This window comes from Aotus nancymaae, unplaced genomic scaffold (assembly GCF_030222135.1).
Source record: "Aotus nancymaae isolate 86718 unplaced genomic scaffold, 86718_ANA_hifiasm-v0.15.2.pri h1tg000040l, whole genome shotgun sequence".
Classification (NCBI taxonomy): Eukaryota; Metazoa; Chordata; class Mammalia; order Primates; family Aotidae; genus Aotus; species Aotus nancymaae.
Genome location: NW_026988454.1, coordinates 15,612,266 through 15,632,768, shown reverse-complemented (window position 1 = coordinate 15,632,768; position 20,503 = coordinate 15,612,266). Strand labels below are relative to the sequence as shown.

Below are 20,503 nucleotides of genomic sequence, written 5' to 3'. Positions count from 1 at the left end.
AGTAATATAAATGATAGAAATCAGCCAAGGATTAGAACAAAACAATGGCATGAAGCAGTTGGTAAATGGCAATAGACACTGGACCTCTATGTCCGGGAAATAGTAGGGAGTGATGGAGACTGCGGCAAACTGAAAAACATGTGGCCTGCCTAAAAGAGCAGTCACATACAGTTTCAGGCAATTGATCCCTGTGGGAAGGGGTGGCCCAATGTTAACTTTAATCTCAAGTAGAGAGAAATCTACATTTCTAGGCTATCTCTCTGAAATGCCCATTGATGATAGACTGGACAAGGAAAATGTGGCACATACACACCATGGAATCCTATGCAGCCATAAAAAATGATGAGTTTGTGTCCTTTGTAGGGACATGGATAAATCTGGAAACCATCATTCTCAACAAACTGACACAAGAACAGAAAATCAAACACTGCATGTTCTCACTCATAGGCAGTTGTTGAACAAGGAGAACTCATGGACACAGGGAGGGGAGCATCATATACTGGGGTCTGTTGGCAGGCTAGGAGAGAGAGGGACAGCAGAGGTGGGGAGGTTAGGGAGAAATAACATGGGTAGAAATGCCAGATATAGATGATGGGGGATGGAGGCAACAAACCACCCTGCCATGTATGTACCTATGCAACAATCTTGCATGATCTGCACGTGTGCCCCAGAACCGAAAGTACAATCAAAAAAAAAAAAAGTCCAGGCCACTTGCTTCATTTTGAAACCCTCATAAGTTTTTCATAGAGTTACTGGGGACAATATAAATGAATTAAAAGTTAACTTTTAAAATACTCTAAACACCTTATTTTAAAAATCATTTTATGAATAATTCATTCTTATTTTAAAATCAATTTATTAAACCATTTAAAATGGAGATTAATAAGTAGGGCAGACACATTGGCTTTAAATATCTCTAATATAAGAAGCTTTAGGTTGATGCAAAAGTAATTGTGGTTTTTGCCATTACTTTTGTGCCAACCTAAGATATAAATATATTATTTGACTAATCATTTAATAGGTAAAACTCAAAATACCTACACACCCAAGAACAAAGTCATGATTAATTGCATTATGGCATAATTAGCAGCTAAATAAAATAATATTCAGTTCATACAATAAGAAACGTATTGAGAACTCATTATGTGGCAGAGAAGCTGCTAAGAAATGCAAGATCACAGACACTATAAAGGTCTTTAGGGAGCCTCCAGTCTAACCAAATTATAGGAGCAACAATATGAGTAACCTAGAAGCTTCGGGCCAAGAATTATGAGAGAACAAATAAAAAGGAAGTGAGCTGATTTTTGACACAGATATTACTGCTACCCAAATTTGTCTTTATATTAAATAATATTTAAATTAAGTAATGTGGAAACCAGAATTGCAAGAGTATTTTCATGAATTACTATGTTTGAATTGGCTGACAGTGACTAAATGTGATTTATTCTTCATAGTATTAGCAGTATCATTCGTCAAATGCTATCAGGTAAACATAGCAAACCATTATGCAAACCTTCTACAATTATTCTTCACAAGGCTCATGTCTACCAAGTATTTGCTTTCCACATTCTCATTATTTCACACCTGAAATGAGTCAGAAAGGGGTCACAGGACATATTCTTGGCTACACACTGACTGTACTCTATTCAGGATACGGTTCTTGAAACACAATCCCAGCTTAGGAGAGGGAAGCAATGAAAACACAGATACGCAAGTAACCCACATACATGGTAACACAATGTTAAAAGTTAACTCAGAAGCGAGGAGGCCACTTTAGAGTTATTCATTACCTCCAAAAGCTGCCGTTTCCCTGAGGCTTTCATCCTGATGGTGGACATTCGCTCGGCTAAGACAGTGAGCGTGGACTGCAAGGCCAGCTGCTCCGCAGGGTCGGCCTCGCAAGACTCAGAAACCAGCTCCTCGGCGAGAGAGGACTGGTGCTCATTGATTTCATCCTGGAGCATGAGAATCTCATCCATCAGTGCCTGGAGGAAAGACTGTGGAATCACACTCATGTATTCATTTTCTTCACTGAGGGATCATTAACGCTAGCTGAGTCTCACATCTGTTGGGATTAGCAGAAGACATTTCACTTGGGAATCATTAATCAATCAACAAATAGGGACCTAGTCACCTAAGTTTCTAAATGAAGGGCCAGGACATTTTAATACTGTATATATCACTAACCGAAGTGACTTTGAACAACTTAATCTTTCTAGTTTTCAATAGGCTTATCTGTAATACAAGGAGAATATGCTCCATTATTTCTATTTATCAATTTATTTTTTATTTTTTAGAGACAGTCTCACTCTGTCACCCAGGCTGCAGTGCAGTGGTGTGATCACAGCTCAAGCGACCCTCCCGCTTGAAGCTAAGACTACAGGTGTATGCTACCACACCTGGCTTTAAAAAAATTTTTTTTTGATTTTTTGTAAAGACAGGATCTTGCTATGTTGCCCAGGCTGGTCTCAAACTCCTGGCCTCAAGGAATCCACCAGCCTGGATGACAGGCATGAGCCTCCGCATTTCTCAATCATTTCTAAGTCTCCAAAACCATGTTGAAAATAAAATGTATCACTTTCTTCCTCAACACGATTTTCCCACATTAACCTACTGCTTTCCCCAAATCTGAAACAGCACTGAACTCTAATCCAAAACTCACCTCGTTTCTCACAAGATGGGAGAAATCTGTAGCCTACTTCTATGTTGTCACACTACTCATTTTTCTCATTTATCAAACTCTAAAAAATAAGGGTCTCTCCCAGGTGATGTCTTGAATTCCCAAGACTTCAAATGCTTTCTAATCCTGAGCACTTCCAAAGGCACATCCCTAACCCAGACACCTGCCCTAAGTTTCAGGCTGTGCTCAACTTACCTAGTTCACGGGTGTCTGTATAGCATTAAGTCTAAACCTGCTTCCTCTCCTGTCTTCCGCCGCTTCCCATTATGGCTCAAGCTGGAGACTCGGGAGTCATTCTTCACACCTTCCTCTACTTCACTCACCAGATCCAAATATCTGAATATCCCAACTGCCCCCACCTGAAGTCAAATCAACTTCCTCTGTTGACTGAGTTGCTATATAATGGCCTACTGATGAGTCTGTCTGCTTACACTCTTGTTGCTCCAGTCCAGTCTATGTGAAGCAATTACAGTAACTTTTTCAAAGTGTGAATTAGATCCTCTCACTCCCCTGCTTTAAAATATGTACTGGCTCCTTGCCGTGAAATAAATCAAACTTGTTACACTTGTGTGGTCTCACTCTTCCTGCCTTGTGTGTCACACCCACTTTTTGCTCACCATATTCTTGCCCTCTTCAGCCACTTGAGGGCCCCACTTCAGTCGCTTCCTGGCCTCAGGGCCTTTGCACATGCACATGCTCTTCCCTCAACGTGGAAAACTCTTTCCACTCTGTGTGTGATGGCTCTATTCACCCTTTGGTCTTAAGTTAATTGTCACATCTTCGGAGAGGCCTTTCATCACCACCCAATCCTAAGAAAATTTCCATCATTCTCTCTCAATAGTGCCCTGTTTTCCTGTCTATCATAATTATATTTGATTTTATTTCTCTTTTCTGGGATATTTTACGACTTGTTCTTTAGATGGAATCTTCACAGGAGAAATTTTTATTTAGGATTTCAATGAAGTTAGAAAAATAGGCTCTATCACCAGAGTGGCAACTATGATTTCAAGTAACACAGGCTTTATATTCACCAATATTTCATAGTTTCCCTTGTGCCCTCATTTGCATAATTCCTATCTTTTCCACAGGACTGGAGGCTTCACTGTAAGCACAGTGCCTCCTCAGAACTCTCACGATGTAAAACAGCAAAAACCCCCAATCTTTTCCTAATATCGAATATCATCATGACATTTTTAAAATAACTATCACTATTATATATATCTAGAAAAGTGAACAGACTATAAGCACACCAACTATATATATATCCATGCTGCCACCCAGATCAAGAAACAGAACATTTCCAGGATTCCACAAGCCCCTTTGGCCTCCTCCCTCCTACTACTGCTGTCCTCAAAAATTACCACTGTGTTAACTTGTAAATATCAGAGCTCTTTGGCCCTTCTTTGAGCTTTATAGAAATGGGATCATACATGATGCACTGCTTTGGGTCTGGTTTCCTCCTTTCATGACTGCGAGAATCATTTTTTTCTTGTTGCATGTAGAAAGAGTTAACTCATTTTATCATTATATTGTATTTCACTGTCACCTGGCTCCGAATTGTTTTCAACTTTAAGTTTTTCTAGTGGGTTTAATAGTGGAATCTCATTGTAATTTTAATTTCCATTTCCCTGATGACTAATGGGATTGAGTGTGTTTTGTGGCTACCTGCTAAAAATCTCTTGCCCATTTTCTACTAGAGTTGTTCCTTTTCTTATTGATGTATGGAGTTGTTTGTATATTGCTAGATAGAGTGCCTGTGTTTCTTCTGGTTCTGCGTATTGCAAATAATCTGCTCCCACTTTGAGGCATGGCTTTTTCCTTAATAGGAAAAGACTTCCTTAACAGTATTGTGTGATAGAAATAAGTTATTAATTTTATCATGGTCTAATAGAATCAATATTTTCCCTGACAGGACTTTTTGTGTCCTATATAGGAAATCTTTTGCCTAACCTAAGGTCATAGATAGAACACATTCTCATAGGTTATCATCTATAAGAATGCTAGTAAAAGCGAGGTCCATGGAATAATGTCTGTCTGCAAAATGTTTGTTACAGGCTTATGATGAAACAAACATATTGAGAACAAGTGCTAAGAAACTTACGACATCCAAGCAGCATTTGATTTAATTTGACTAAAGTATCCATCTGTGAGGGATTAGAATGTTTTTTAAAAAGATCATTCACCACAGATATTTTAAAATATTATTTTCAAACTTTTTTTGGTAATAACTTCACATTTGGATCTACAAACCACATAAACAATTTTCATGTCCACTGTAGAAAGAGGTAAAAATTCTTTATTTTTTTCACCCATTGTTTTGCAGTTCAGTCTTTGCCACAAGCCAAGTGTCTGTGTAAATGTGATTCTGCAACTGGTCTCAAATCCTATTTCATCAACCCATTTGGTTGTTTGTGCAAATACCACACAATCTTAATTATTGTAGCTTTATAAATCTCCCTATCTGATAGGATATATCTTTCAACTTTATTAATCTTTTTCAAGACTATCTTGGCTATTCTTTAATTCTGGCATTTTTAATATTTATTTTCCAACACATTTGCAGCATATTTTATTATTATTATTATTTGAGACAGAGTGTCACACTGTTGCTCAGGCTAGAGTACAGTGGCAAAATCGTGGCTCACTACAACCTCTGCCTCCTGGGTTCAAGCGATTCTCCTGCCTCAGCCTCCAGAGTAGCTGGGATTACAGGCATGCACCACCACACCCGGCTAATTTTTGTATTTTTAGTAGAGACATGATTTCACCATGTTGGCCAGGCTGATCTTGAACTCCTGATCTTAAGTGATCTGCCCACTTCAGCCTCCCAAAAGGATTACAGGCATGAGCCACCGAGCCCAGCCTGCAGCATAATTTAGAATTAGCTTGTCAACCTCCACCAAAAACCATGCTGCAATTTTTAAAATGTGATTGCAGTGAATTTACAGAATATGATTATACATTCAAAGTATTTTTATACATTCAAAGTATTATACATTCAGGAAACTTTCATCCAGTAAATTATTTTCTATTGTTTCATAATAATGTTTTGTGCCTGAATGCTAAAAGTGTAAAGTCTATATTTGGTCTGATTTTAAAGGCTCCTCCATAATTAGATGAATCTTATTATGTCTTTTTTTTTTTTTTTTTTTGCACTAATCCTTCTGTACCAGCAAGAAGAGCCTCCTAGCAGTTTCACACCACATTCATTCCCATCCTCTCTTATGTGCCTTTCCACACACATTTACATTTATAGTGCCTCCCACCCACTCCTGTTGCCATTCCAAATTTCCAAACTCTGTCTCCTCGAAGTCCTGGTTAGATTTCATTTAACCTACTTTCCACCAACCATAGCCCACAATCAGATTTCTGTTTTCTGTCTGATGTGTTGGTAACTCTCGCCAGTACTACCTCACTAAATCTCAGTGGATTTGATCAACCAGGTGTACACTGAAGTCATTAGCTTCCATTTAAAACTCACAATGTTCTAAAATAGCTCTCTGAATGTTCTGCAGTTAGTGATAAAGGAATTAGGAAAATCTACTGTTCACTTAAATCTTTGTGTGTGTGTGTGTGTGTGTGTGTGTGCAGCAGTGCAATTTCAACTCACTGCAACCTCTGCCCTCGCCTGAGTTCAAGTGATTCTTCTGCCTTAGCCTCCCAAGTAGCTGGGATTACAGGCATGCACCAACATGCCCAGCTAATTTTTCTATTTTTAGTAGAGACGAGGTTTCGCCATGTTGGTCTCGAACTCCAGACCTCAGGTGATCCACTCGCCTCAACCTCTCAAACTGCTGGGAGTACAGGTGTGAGCCACTGTGCCCAGCCTCACTTAAATCTTGTTAGAGGCAGTCCGCTCCACTCATGCTTGAGTTTACTCTTAAAGGAGAGTGGACATTTTTGAAAGGTAGCTAGAGTTTTTAACTTCAAGATCCAGGAGGCAGGGTCAGGGGGTATGTGATTTTCTTTTGAGGTCATAAAAATGTTTTCGAACCAGACAGAGACAGCAGTTGTACAACATTGTGAAGGTACTAAAACCACTAAATTGTCCAATCTAAAATGGTTAATTGTATGTTACGTGAATTTCACCTCAATTAAAAAAACTTCAGCCATCAAATATGTCTTCAGTCCCATAACTCTGAGTATAAGAGCTGGTGGCCAGCTGCTCCCTGACAACATATGATTCAAGATAAGGAGAAAGAGATGAAATGCGTGCCTTTGGGTTTCTGATTTGTAATTGCAAACTTGGCGTGTGTGTGAAAAACTTGGCTTGTGTTTAGAGAAGTACCATGAGCTTCTCTAACATGAAAAACTTTAATAGTAAGGGCAAACAGAAACATGAACCTTATGTTATGTGACTTTCAGAACCATCTACATGCACAGGTTTTTTTTTGTTGTTTGTTTTCTGTTTCTTTTTTTTTTGAGATGGAGTCTTGGTCTGTCAGCCAGGCTGAAGTGCAATGGAGCCATCTCAGCTCATTGCAACCTCCACCTTCCAGGTTCAAGCAATTCTCCTGTCTCAGCCTCCCGAGTAGCTGGGTCTGCAGGTGCGTGTCACCATGCCTGGCTAATTTTTGTAGTTTTAGTAGAGATGGGGTTTCACCATGTTGGCTAGGCTGGAATGTTTCCTTTATTTATTTTTTATTTTTATTTTTTGAGACAGAGTCTTGCTCTGTCGCCAGGCTCCAGGCTGGAGTGCAGTGGTGAGATCTTGGCTCACTGCAACCTCCGCCTTCTGGATTCAAGTAATTCTCCTGCCTCAGCCTCCCAGGTAGCTGGGACTACAGGCACGCGCCACCATGCCCAGCTAATTTTTGTATTTTTTAGTAGAGACAGGGTTTCACCATGTTGGCCAGGAGGGTCTTGATCTCTTGACCTCATGATCGCCCACCTCAGCCTCCTAAAATGCTGGGATTACAGGCGTGAGCCACCGCACCCAACCTTTTTTTTTTTTTTTTTTTTTGCCTACAGCACCTGGTATTCCTGGGCAGTCTCCTATCCAAGTATTAACCACACCCAACCCTGCTTAGCTTCCAATTTCAGGTAAGAGACCACAGTTCTTGCATTCTATTTTAGTTGTTACGTATATGAAAAAACGAAAACAAAATAACCATAGAGCTCTGTGTCCTATATATCACAGAGCTTAGTGTGGCAACACATGTCCCCAGTGCATCAGATGCCCATGATAATGAAGGTTGCAATGACAGAGGGTTTAACAGTCAGAACAACAGCCACAAATCAGCTCATGAACCGCATTCAAGTCTTAAAATGAAATCTATAAGACAGCCGGGTGAGGTGGCTCACACCTGTAATCCCAGTACTTTGGGAGGCCGAGGTGGGTGGATCATCTGAGATCAGGAGTTCAAGGCCAGCCTGGCCAACATGGTGAAACCATGTCTCTACTGAAAATACAAAGATTAGCCCAGCATGGTGGCAAGCACCTGTAATCCCAGCTACTCGGGAGGCTGAGGCAGGAGAATTGCTTGAACCTGGGAGGTGGAGTTTGCAGTGAGCCAAGATGACACCACTGCACTCCAGCCTGGGCAACAGAGTGAGATCTGTCTCAAAAAAAAAAAAAAAATGAAATCTATAAGACAACTTAGAGAGGATAACCAAAAAGGCAGAGCATTACACACAAATTCAGTAGTTTAGACAAGTGTTTAAAGGAAAAAGTTAGGAATTAGGTTACCTCCTTAAAAAAACATGAATACTTCCAAGAGAGTATTGGGAAAGAAGTAAAAATTAAAGTATTTCTATTACTTTTTAGGAAATATGAAAAAGCATACTGGACTTCCTCATGCCCATTCAGTTGAAATTTAGAAATAGTAATTCTATAATAGTGCTTGAAATTTTTAAGTACCATTCCAGAAGCTAAGAACAAATTTAGATACTGTGATACCACCAGCTTTTCATGTAGGCAGCTGTGTTCCAGAACTTGTAGAACTAAGGCACAGACAGCAAAAGGTAGCAAAAATAGCTCAGATGAAAAATGTTAGCTATGTGATAATACACAAAATTATACTAAATTATACATTATTGCTACTTTCTTTCCCTCCCATTAGAACATTAATATAATGGTGAAGCCCCAATGACTGGTAATCTTCATTAAATTAGCTGTACCTCCTTACTGCTGTGACAGCTAGCACGACTACTGCCAACTTAGGGACAAAAGTCATGTGGTTGGCCTTAATGACAAGAAAAGTTACAGATTCACTTCTAGTTTATAATTCTCAGAATGTGTAATTTAGAGTTGTCTCCGTTAAATCCATTAAAATGAAATCTATGAGGCAGCCAGGCATGGTGGCTCACACCTGTAATCCCTGCACTTTGGGAGGCCAAGGCGGGCAGATCACCTGAGGTCAGGAGTTTGAGACCAGCCTGGCCGACATGGTGAAACCACATCTCTACTAAAAGTACAAAAATTAGCCTGGCGTGGTAGCAAGCACCTGTAATCTGAACAGAATCATCCTTTCTCTCCACATTCAGTTTATGTGTGTTTTCTTCTAATGCCCGAGTGACAGGGTGGTGGTGCTGATTGGAAGCTAACTTGCATTCTTAGTTAGGAACTCCGGAAGGGCAGAGCAGGCCACCAGGATCCTGTTTTCATGAAGCTTCTAAATCTTGTGGGAGCCAGTGTGGGTCTTTGGGAACTGTGGGCAGCCACCCAGGCCACAAGAATAGGGGGCTTGAGCAAAGGTGGCGATGTCCTGAAGCTAGAGAGAGGGTCAAACTACTTAAACCTTCTGCCACATTGGTGTCTGATCATCTGAGTGAGTGACCCGCAAATGCACTCTAATCCAGCCCTTGCATAATTTACACTATATTCCTTTTGAATGCTTAAAGAACAGGGCCTTTTACAGAACAGCCATCAAGGTTGGCCTGAGGAGCACATACTCAAGCTGAAGGAAGCTCTCTGGCCCCTTCCAGTACAGTGAAGCAGAAGTGCAGGCAACAGCTGGACAGACAGAATTGCAGGAGCAAAGAAGACCTAGGCGCCCCAGGGAGCACACGGGATCAAAAGGGATCAGAAAGAGGTGGCTGCTGGCAACAGAAAACTGGGGTGTCAGCTACAGAGAACTGGGAGACACTGAGGCCCCTTTAGAAAGGAGAGGGGTTTGGGAGACTAGCAGTTTAGTAATAAAATGGGGGGGAGCTCAGACGTAAATGGCACTGGCATAGTCCCCCAAGCCCCTGACTGTACTCATGCTTGGTCTGGTCTAGGCTAACAAGGGTTAATTCTCATTTCGTGCTCTGATAGCACCCTCTGCAAATCTGGAGGAGGATGGGTGACCTTGGGATAGCAAAAGACTTACAGAAGGTAGTTTTTTTTTTTTTTTTTTTTTACCAAAATAAGGCCTAAAAATGGACACCACTCACTTTGATCTCTATCTTTAGAAGTTACAAGAGTGTAAAAAACCTGAAACCACTATTTCTCAATATGCTGTCTCTAGATGAAATGTTCTTATTTTTGTGTTATATTGAAAGGTCCTATATTGCAAAGGAATGCAACTTTATCTGACTGTACATATGAACAAGCAGTATATTCCAAGATTATCCTGCTTCCAAAACTAGAAAGATATAAAGCAGAAGAAAGACAAAGTGCAAAGTGTCACTCTTAAAGCTGATAAGTTACCCTGTCTTTGATAAACACATTTACCATACCATGCTTTCATAGCTCTTAATTAACATCTAAAAATATCTTTCTTTCCTCCTGCCTTTTGAAGGGTTGTCACATGTTCCTGGATTCTTCTCCCAGCCAGGCAGCATTTTCCTACATCACGGTGATGAATATGTAGGAGAAAGCATGCCTCATCCTTAGACCCCAGTTACACCAAATCATAATTTTAGTAGTATACCTCATCACATTGCCAAAGTATTAACCGGATTTTAATTTCTGAACATTTCTTAGCATGCATTTTAAATTGGCATACTTTTAATACCATCTTTCTACGTTAGATTAATGATCTCTGTTTCTCATGTAAAGCTAATGTTTTGTCTAGTTTAACCTTTTAAAAAATAATTGAAGTCAGGGACAATCACAAGATGAGACTTAGAACTTGTCTTTCAAATGCTTCTTTGCCCACTGAAGTCTGAGACATATTTTCTGAAGTGATAATGGAGGGTTACCCCCTGACTAAGTTTCTTAAGACAACAATATCCAGAAAAGGTAGATTTGGAGTATATTTTATCCTTACAATAATGGCTCACAAGACAATCAAAATAATCTGGCAACTCTAAGGAAACACACTTTGCGTAATCAAAGTTAAAAAGCAACATCAATGCGTGTAGCTTTCTTGAATTAGATTCAAGGTCTGAATCTCTCTCTCTCTCTCTCTCAGATCCCTCCCTAAAGCAGTAGTAGAAACGACCACCATTAGGACTCTTGTTTACTCTGGAAGAATTGATTAAAAAAAAAAAAAAGTATAACTGGCTGTCTCAAACACATGCCTGACAGGCCAACCAGTCACAAGAGTGCACTTATTTAATCAAGCAGGAAACTGAAGTCATGGCTATTCGTACCTGATGTTCAGCCATCTGGCTTTCTGGACTCCTGCCCGGCTCTGGGCTCTCACTGAGTTTCAGCTCAATGGCCTCCATCTTTGTAGAGATGGACTGGAGGGAGTCCTGGTACTTCTGCTGGCGTTCCAAAGCTTCATAGAGTGTGCGTTGCTTCTCACTGATCTACACAAGAAAAGGGATATTACCAAATGCTTCCCAGCCCCTTATCTTTCAGATTACAACATTTCTTTCTTCAGTGCTTTACCTCTGTGGCCCAACACAGGGCACTGGACTGTGGACTGGATGTGTAAACTCTCCGCATGTATTTCATAAGACAATTGCTAAGGTAACTGGCGTCTGGTGGGCATAAACAAGCCCACCTTGAAGACTTACCACATTCTTTAAGGTTTCCCAAGAACGCTGCAAATCACCCAGTTTGGCAGTAGCAGATGGTTCCAATCCTGGTTCATAGAACTCCTGGGATGTCGATGTGCTGGGGTGAATCTTTGCAGCATCTGTCTGCAACCTCTCAGCAGACAAGGCTTGGTAATATGCAATGTCCTGTGAGCGCAAAGCACAGTGTTGAATTCAAAAGGAAGACAAAGTCTAGATTAATAAGCTCTGGGTACTGTTGGTCATGTGAAGAAAAGGTTTCCGATCTACACCTCCCACAGGGCACTACAAACTAGTCAATTAGTAAACTCTTGTGACAAGAAAAATTTAAAGACTGTATCAAAGCATACTATAATTGTTTCAGAGTTTTGATTTGTATATATCAAAAAACAACTTTACCAATCTTTCAAGTTGCCAAAACTCATTCTTATTTTATATTTGTTAAATGAAAATACAAAGGATTTAAGCAGTACACATTTATTTAAAGATTGATTAGAATAGCAAAAAAAGAGACTCTCAATGATCTAGTTCCTAAAATGTTGCTAAATATATTCATTAAATTTTAAATAATTTAAAAAACGACTTGACTTAAATAAAATTAAATCTGCATAGGCAGCCAGATCTTCACTATTTGTGGGTTCATTATTTGCAGAATTAATTTAAATAATTTGATATTAAATAAGAAAAATGTAATGGGGATGTTAAAACTACTCTATGAAACAAATAATACAAATGTTTTCTTCTATTCATTTTCTCAAAGTATACACACAAAAGAAAATCAAAGTGAATGATGAAATACCATGCTTTAAAATTTTTAAAATCTATTGTGTTATAAGTAACATTACATATATTATTTGTATTGATAAAATTTACTATATCAAGAGATATGGTAAAGATATATCAAAAGATATAGTAAAGATGGTTTTCAATTTTTTCTATGATTATTTATCTGTATTTCTGTAGAAATTTAATTGGGGGAGTAATTCCTATGATAAAGTTCACTATTTTTGCAGTTTTACTGTTGAAGGGAATTATGTCAACTTAAAATACCTGAGTCTTATTGATAATCATGTATTGGTAAAAAGTATTGAAGAAGGCTCCAGCCATCTGAGAAACAAATATAGCAGTGTCATCCAGTAGAATGAATTCCAACTGGGACAGCTGAGATTCTAGTGAAATTCTCCTCCTGTGTAGCTATATAATTGGAGCAAATAACTTACATCTTGCACATTGGTTCACTCACTAGTCCAATCTTGGGTGGGATTGAGGATTATATGAAATAATACTTGAGTGACAATGACACCTTCTACCGATTTTGCTGTTGTTGCTGAGGCCTCCAGATAAGTCCCCAACATTTACTGATGACATTGGAATATGGAGACCGCTTCCTCTTCATTCCTAACCCTGTCACTGTCGTGAGTGGATTACTCCTCATGTCCTTAATAGGTTTAGATCCATTGATCCTCACTCACTTCCACCCCGCTTCAGTCCTCCACACCCTTGAATGCTGTCATCACTCAATTGGACTTGTAGTTATGTCTAAAGTTACTGAAACCCCTTTCTTCCCAAAACGCTTGTTTCTCTTGTTTTTTTAACCTTTACTTCACCCACTTGGAAAACCACAAACATGACTCAAACCAGCTTTTCTTTCCAGAGTGCATATATGCATATGTGTGTGTTATTCACACACACACAAACACACACACATACACGCAATCCAAGCTGTCAAGGAGCTACTACTACAACTTCTCAAATTTTCAAAAGTCTGTCTGTATTCACACTCACCCTTATCTCACGCTTGCCAGTTTCACTGCTTAAGCCTGACTCTCTCACAGCGTCTGAGAATTCCATAAACTGCTTTTTCAAGGACCTTGGCCTATTAATATACTCTTCTGCTTTGCTGACTTTCTCTCTTCATGCAAAAACACCTAAACACATTGTTTCTTTTTTTATTTGTTTTCTTGAAGGATGTCACATTTGTTTAAAAGTCCACAATTCACAACGATGGATCATCACACGTGAATGCACTTGCACACACAGGCCTCATCCTCATTTCTTTGTTTTCTCTCTTTCATTTCATAATCCAACTTCTGAAAGGGTGATTTTCACATGGGACTTTCTCACCCTCGAGCCACTTCTAAATTCCAATTTGGGTTTGATCCTGATGACTGTAAAGCTTGCTCTCACCAGTTCTTCTCCATGGCAAAAAATGATGTATTTCCATCCCTTCCCTTTCCAGACCTCTAAGTAGCATTCAATGGCACTGACCATCCCTTTCTAGAAACACTTTTAAAAAAACTCTCTGTTCTCCTCCCAGCTTTCTAGTTATTCACGCTTTCTCTTTTGTAGTTTGTTTTCTTCCCACTCATCAACACTAGTGAGTTGATAAGCTCCAGGCTCACATATCCAGATGTTCACGCATATCCTGTAGGCTCTTCAGACTCAACATTTCCAAAAGGAACCGATTTAGGAAAAACAATAAAGTGTTATCCTTCTTGCAATAAATGGAATTTCTTCTCACCTAAGCTATCAACTTGGGATTTATTCCTGATTTCTCCTCTCTCTTACCATCCACTGCTTATGGGAGGATGGAGTGCTATTGACGCATATCCTGGCCACAGCCTTGGTTCAAGTTCTCATTACAGGAACAACTTCCTAACTCAAAAGTTGCAAACTGGCAGCCTGTGGGCTGCCTCTGAACTGCACACATTTAGTGTGGCTTATACAGTGTTTTACATTGTTTAAAGTCTCTTTTCATGAAGATGGAGAGATTTCATTAAAATTCACATTCATAGTTTGTTTTGCAAACCACAAAGTATGGTAACACTGGGTCCTGTGTCTTTGTGGTTAAAGTAATGCTCACAGAGGAGACATCACCTCATTTCTGTGAGCAGGAGCTGTCCAGGTCTCTGTAGTCCCTCCCAGCCTGTTTCTCTCATTTTTATCACCAGGGTGGACCCCACATGAGACTGTGCAACTTCTGTGTCTAACAGCTCCCCTGGTTCTGAATTTGCACACTTCCATTCTCCTGTCCACATGGATCCAGAAGTATCAGTTCTAAAACTCAGTTTTGTACACAGCTTCTAGTTAAATTCCCTAGATGGTTAAATATTAGCTTCTGGAGGAAGTTGAAATTCCTTTATGCGGCATTCAGGGCCTCCATGATATGGTTCCCATATCACTCTCCGTCTCATTTCTCCCTCTCCTCCTCTTCCAATGTTTCTCCAATTATACTGAAACTATTTGCATAGTTTCTCCAATTATACTGAAACAACTTGCACTGTTTTTGCAGTCATACTATTGAAGGAAATTATGTCAACTTGAAATACCTGCATCTTATTAATAATCAAGTATTAGTAAAAAGTATTGAAGAAGGCTCCAGCCATCTGAGAAACAAATGTAGCAGTGTCATGCAGTAGAATGATTTCAGACTGGGACAGCTGAGACTCTAGTGAAACTTACCAATTTTTCTTCCTGCCTTCACAGCTTCCCACAGGTGGTTTCTTCCGCCTGAAAAACTTCTCACACAACCCAACTGCACTCCACCTGCCTAACTGTGCTCCTCCCTTAAAACTAAAGGGGGCCATCCTTGACCTCTGCCTGAACCCCAGCCAGTGTAGGCGCTTATTCTAGGTTCTCCCACAACACTGTGCTGCCCTCGGCCACACCACCTGCCACCCTCTATTTTAAGTATGTGCCTGTTCTCACTCACACTCTAAGCTCCCTAAGGGCTGCCTGGGTCAGTGCTTTTAGGCTTTCATCCTAAAATGTGCTGAGCACATTGTGGAGTGTTCAGCAAATAACAGGCAGCCCTATACGTTCATAATAAATCATGCTTGCAAATGCACTTTTCTAAATTCTATTATTTTATATACATGTAAGATAATACTAATACTGTCCACAAGGAAAAGCAGGAGTGGCTTTAAATGGTGTAAACATTTTATATTAAATACTGTATTATAAATACAGAAGGCCCCTAAAAGAGCTAGAGTAAAATAAATTTATTACAAATAATTATTTTCTGGCAGTCTGTGTGTGTGTGTGTCTGTGTGTGGCTCATGCCTACAGATAGGAATGACAACTCCTGGTTTCTTAAAAGGATTTGAAAATATGTCACCTTTTATAGATGAATAATTTCTATTTATTTGAGGTGCATACATAAATTCAATTAAAATAAATCACTCAGTACTATAAATAACTACTAAAGTCAATACTTGATGTAGTGAGGAGTCACTGTTAAAAATACATTTCTCATTGCTTATGTGCCTAAGTTATAAATGTTGTTATGAGTAGATTCCTAAGGAAATAAATTTGGACAATTGTAGCTACTATTTGATCAGTATTTTCTAGTTTAAAAAGCACTTTCATGATTAATGTCACATTTCATTTTCACAATTTTGTGAATTAAGCAGTATTGCTTCCCACTTACAAATGAGGATATCAAGGGACTTCCCAGGTGCACTCAGCTTAGAGGAGGAAGAGCTGCAACTCAGTGTGAGCTTTTGACTTGGAGGACGATGACTTTCCCATTATACTCTCTCTCTCTTTTTTCCAATCTATTCCTCTCTCATCTCTTCTGCAGAGTCTAAGCCTTGGCTTACTTCTAAGGGCAATCGAGAAGCCTACAGCAAAATCTGGTAATGCCTCAGTATTTCTACCTTCAAGTAAGCTAAAATGTTATTACATCTTAGCTAATAGCTACTGTCAGAGACAGAATACACTGACTGTGAGTGGGACCAGGTAGTTATATAACAGAGATCTACTTGCAAGAAGAGCAAACACAAAACCTTTTTTTAAATAGCTGTGATTTTATAAAGCAGTTCTATTTGGGTGCTCCCTGAAACAGCTGTAGACATTCTGTGCACAAAACAGGGTTTCGAATCTGAAAACTGAAACTTAAGAGGATGCTACATGTTCTCCTCAGTGTCAAGAGACAATTTTATAAATCCAGTGCATCACTGGTCAGGGTGTCATATATTTTCACTGTCTTCTAACTTATATTACTTTACAAAAATAACATGTGGCCGTAATGATGGGGTAGATTTGTTTGAGAAACACCAAGCATGATACATTTGCTCTTTAACAGCTTCCTCAGAGTAAAGCTATCTGTCTTAAACTAAGTAAAGGCATTTTCCCCTGCTTTGCAGCATCACATGTATTTTAGATTAACAATGCTATTCAATTGATGTTTTCATGTGACTAGGAGAGAGGGGAGGAATTAAAACCATGCCTAATCTCACCGAATTTTAGGATCTGATTAAGCTACATGGTTAATGTCAAGAAATAATAACAGAAATGTTTGCATATTTCATCATTGACACTTTACAAGAAGTAGCATGGAGATTTGCAAGTTTGGAAAAGGTATATTTCTTCCACAAAGTTAATTTGAAATAAGTATTTATTATTCAGTTTGAAAAATGTAAGACCCTGAAGCATATTATATAGAATAATTTTTTTCTATATAATCAGCTGACTATAGCTCAATTTCTCTAATAACATCTGTAACCATAGGGAAGGACAAGTCATCAAAGAATGAGTAATACATATTTTTAAATCAGAATTTGGAGAAGAGTTTCCCAAATCCCCCATGGCTCCCTGAACTTCTCCTTTTTTGTTGCTGTTCTTAGTTTCCTCTGATCACGTTGTTATTATCTGTTCCGTGTCTGCCTTTCTCTCTGGATTGTCAGGGCCTTGCAGGTAGGACCATGCTGCCTCCTTCTCAGCTGCATCCTCAGGAACCAGCACAAGGTTTCATGCTGAGCAGGTGTCAGAATGTATTTGATGGACTCAGAATGGATGAGTCGATAATTTCCCTAGAGATTCCCTGATTTTTACCAAGAGAATTGTGTAATTGTATTAACTAAAGATTTCATCACTTATGTTCCTTTTTTTTTATAAGAGGGATTCTCTTTATCACAGAAATCCTGTGATAGTCTGAATACTTCTGCTTTAAAATAAAAGTAATATAATGGAATTATAACACAGGTTATAAAATATTTGCTCTGTTTAACACTTCTACCTTAATAATGCATATCAACTTCTTTGAAAAAAACATATTTTCATAGGATAGTTTACATTTTTTAGTTGTCCTCACAAAAAAAAAAGTATTTCTTAACGCGCATTAAAAGTTTTTGCTTACTGTAATGGCATCTTTTTGATTTCTATCCAATATTTGACATAAAACCTTTTTGAGATTTAATTTAGTATAATCTATATTTAATGCATGAAAAAGGCTTCTTATAACAAAAAGGTTATTTTATTTTCCTCATTTTATAGGAAATAAAATTTAAGGTTATTGAAAGACAAGTCAAACATTCAAACCTACTAGATATTCCAGTATAAATACTGGCAGACATTCCTTTTTTTTTTTTTTTTTTTGAGACAGTGTCTTTCTCTGTCGCCCAGGCTGGAGTGCATTGGTGCGATATTGGCTCACTGCGACCTTCCCCTCCTGGGTTCAAGTAATTCTCCTGACTCAGCCTCCCGAGTAGCTGGGATTACAGGTGCCTAATTTTTGAATTTTTAGTAGAGACGGGGTTTCACCATCTTGGCCAGGCTGGTCTTGAACTCCTGACCTCGTGATCTGCCTGACTTGGCCTCCCAAAGTGCTAGGATTACAGGCGTGAGCCACTGCGACCGGCCCTGACATTCCTTAAATTGGTAAACAAGCCATAAATAAAGAAGTCTGATATAATAAACAGAAGTTTCGCATCTTCAAAATCTGAGCTGGTAAATGCTAACACTACATTTAATGCATGTTAAAAAGCCATGGAGTCATGTTATTTTACAATGGTGATACAGATCTTTCATTTTCTGTTGGATGCAGAACCCCATTCCAGATGATTGCTAGAAACAGAGGCAAAAATGCCTTAAAACAGGTCCTTCTGGGCTATCATTCCCATGACCCAATTTTTGCTCATGTCATTTTCTGTAGCCCAGGAGAGGAGATGACATACTGAGACACATGACAATCATAGTTTGTGCAACAATAAAACCCAATGGTGTGTCCCTGGAACCAAATGCAACAGTCTGAGATTCAAACCCACGATCTAATGGAAACAGAGAATGGAGTCCTGCATCTGCCCAGAGGTTATTGCTAGAGGAATGCCAAGTGGGAGGTACCTGATTAACAGAAGCATCTGTATTAGCCACAGGTGAAGGGGAGCGACAGGCAGGTGGAGAGGAAATCTCACTGTTGGTTCCCTCCTCCCCAGACTCCTCAGTGACCGGTGACAGCAAAGTGTGACAGCGACCTGCAGTCATCTGCCACGTAAAATGTAACCCAAAGGACATGAAAATCAATTAGGTATGTTAACATAAGTCCTGTTCAGGCAGAGGCCAAAACAGAGATAATTATAAAACATAGGTTAGAATTACTGGGACCCAAATTCACATATTAATCCTGTGTTTGTTAGTATTTAAAAGTTCTGTCTTCAAGAGAATATGATGCTAGTAATCATTTGTAAAACAATCAGGGATGGGGGTGCATATCACATTGAAGAGTTTTGTTGTTGATTAAATACTTCATTATTTTCCTGTCTTTGGATAGTTTGTGGCTTTATAAATAACTGGAAAATCATGAATCATACAAATGAGGAAAGATCTATGAAATAAAGCTTGGTCTTTCGTGGACATCTCAAGTTTCAAATATCATAGTGAGATTAATGCACCCAATGTACAAAATTGATAAATGGGCCCAGGTATGGTTATACATTATCTGAGGCACAGTACATATGAGGGAAAATACACAGCACTGGAAAACATTGTAGTCACGAAAATACTCAATGCATTTTAGATGTCAAGTGTATAGGAAAAAAGTGGTGCAGAAAAGAAAATAATGAAGTTGATTTATTTTAATCCAAAGCTAAGCTTTAGATTGTCTATTTTCATATTTTTCTCACAATAGGTGTTCTTCTCAATTGTATTAAACATTTATACAATAAAGTACATGCACATATATAGTTAGCCTGGAAAACACAACTAAATATACATGTCATGAATTTCCCCTTCCCCAGACAACTAAAACACTGTGCAAATAAATTATTGTTTAAAGCTCAGAGCCTCTCAGTATTCTTGCGAAATTATAACCAAATGCAGGGCAGACCTCTGACATGTTAAGTAATTCAGCGGTCTCCAGCAAACAGTTTCATTTTAACTGTCATTGTTTACAGTGTCGAAGATTGGCCCCCGCCCAAAGGTAGTCAAAGAGAGTTAAGGAAACTGTTCCTCCCTCTGAATCTGCAAGATCGAAGGCTGATCCCTGAAACCGACAGAGAGGGAACATGGAACCACTCGCCAGGCTCCAGTCAAAGAGCAAAGCCACGGGAACTGACTGGATCCTTACCATAACCACAGAGGGGTGGGCCGAAGACGCGGGGAGGAGCTCCCCATCCAGGTCCTCAGTCCCTTCCGCCAGCCCCTCGACCTCCGTCACCGTCAGCAGCATGGTGGCGTGCTTGGCTTTCATCGTCAGCATTTTGCACTTGGAATTTAAAGAGGCGATCTGCTCCTGGTAGCCCTTGATTTTCTGCGCCAGCTCCTGAGGAAACATTTCCCCCACCAAAGTGTCAGAGCAGCATCAAAAGGAAACAGAAGTAGTAGCGTTCATCTTCCTGCAGGGCGGGCCAATGAGCGCGCAGAGCCCCGTGGGCCTGGGAGGCAGGATGTGGAGGCGGCGAGTCCGCCTGCATCTCGCCACCAAGCCAGACCGCAGGCTGCGCGGCGCGGCGCAGGCACAGCCAAAGTACCCGAGCCCGCGTCCCCGCGTCCCCGCGTCCGCACAAAAGGAGACATGAGGGGATGACGCTGAATGAATGGTTTCTAATCGCGAGAGAGGCCCCATATGGAATCATGAATTTCCGCAACATTAAGAACTGACAACTTTCTTAAAAAGCGGAAAGCATCCGAAATGTACCAGATGGTTCATGCCAT

The 20,503-nt window shown here is 39.6% G+C and overlaps 1 protein-coding gene across 17 annotated transcripts in view; it reads right to left on the bottom strand.

The window, feature by feature from the left end:
* Positions 1–20,503, bottom strand: part of SYNE1 (spectrin repeat containing nuclear envelope protein 1) — a 521,352-nt gene that overhangs the window by 160,823 nt on the left and 340,026 nt on the right. For 12 of the 17 annotated variants that reach the window (XR_010336584.1, XM_064360559.1, XM_064360560.1 and 9 more), the window contains 5 exons: positions 19,917–20,111; positions 18,695–18,835; positions 11,573–11,740; positions 11,201–11,362; positions 1,791–1,997 (listed from right to left, as the gene is read on the bottom strand). Coding sequence is in view for 16 of the 17 variants with exons in the window: in XM_064360559.1 (XP_064216629.1) it covers positions 1,791–1,997; positions 11,201–11,362; positions 11,573–11,740; positions 18,695–18,835; positions 19,917–20,111 (873 nt within the window). In the remaining variant the exon portion in view is untranslated. The remainder of the gene's footprint in view (positions 1–1,790; positions 1,998–11,200; positions 11,363–11,572; positions 11,741–18,694; positions 18,836–19,916; positions 20,112–20,503) is intronic. The other 5 variants (XM_064360548.1, XM_064360552.1, XM_064360556.1 and 2 more) reach the window with 2 other exon arrangements.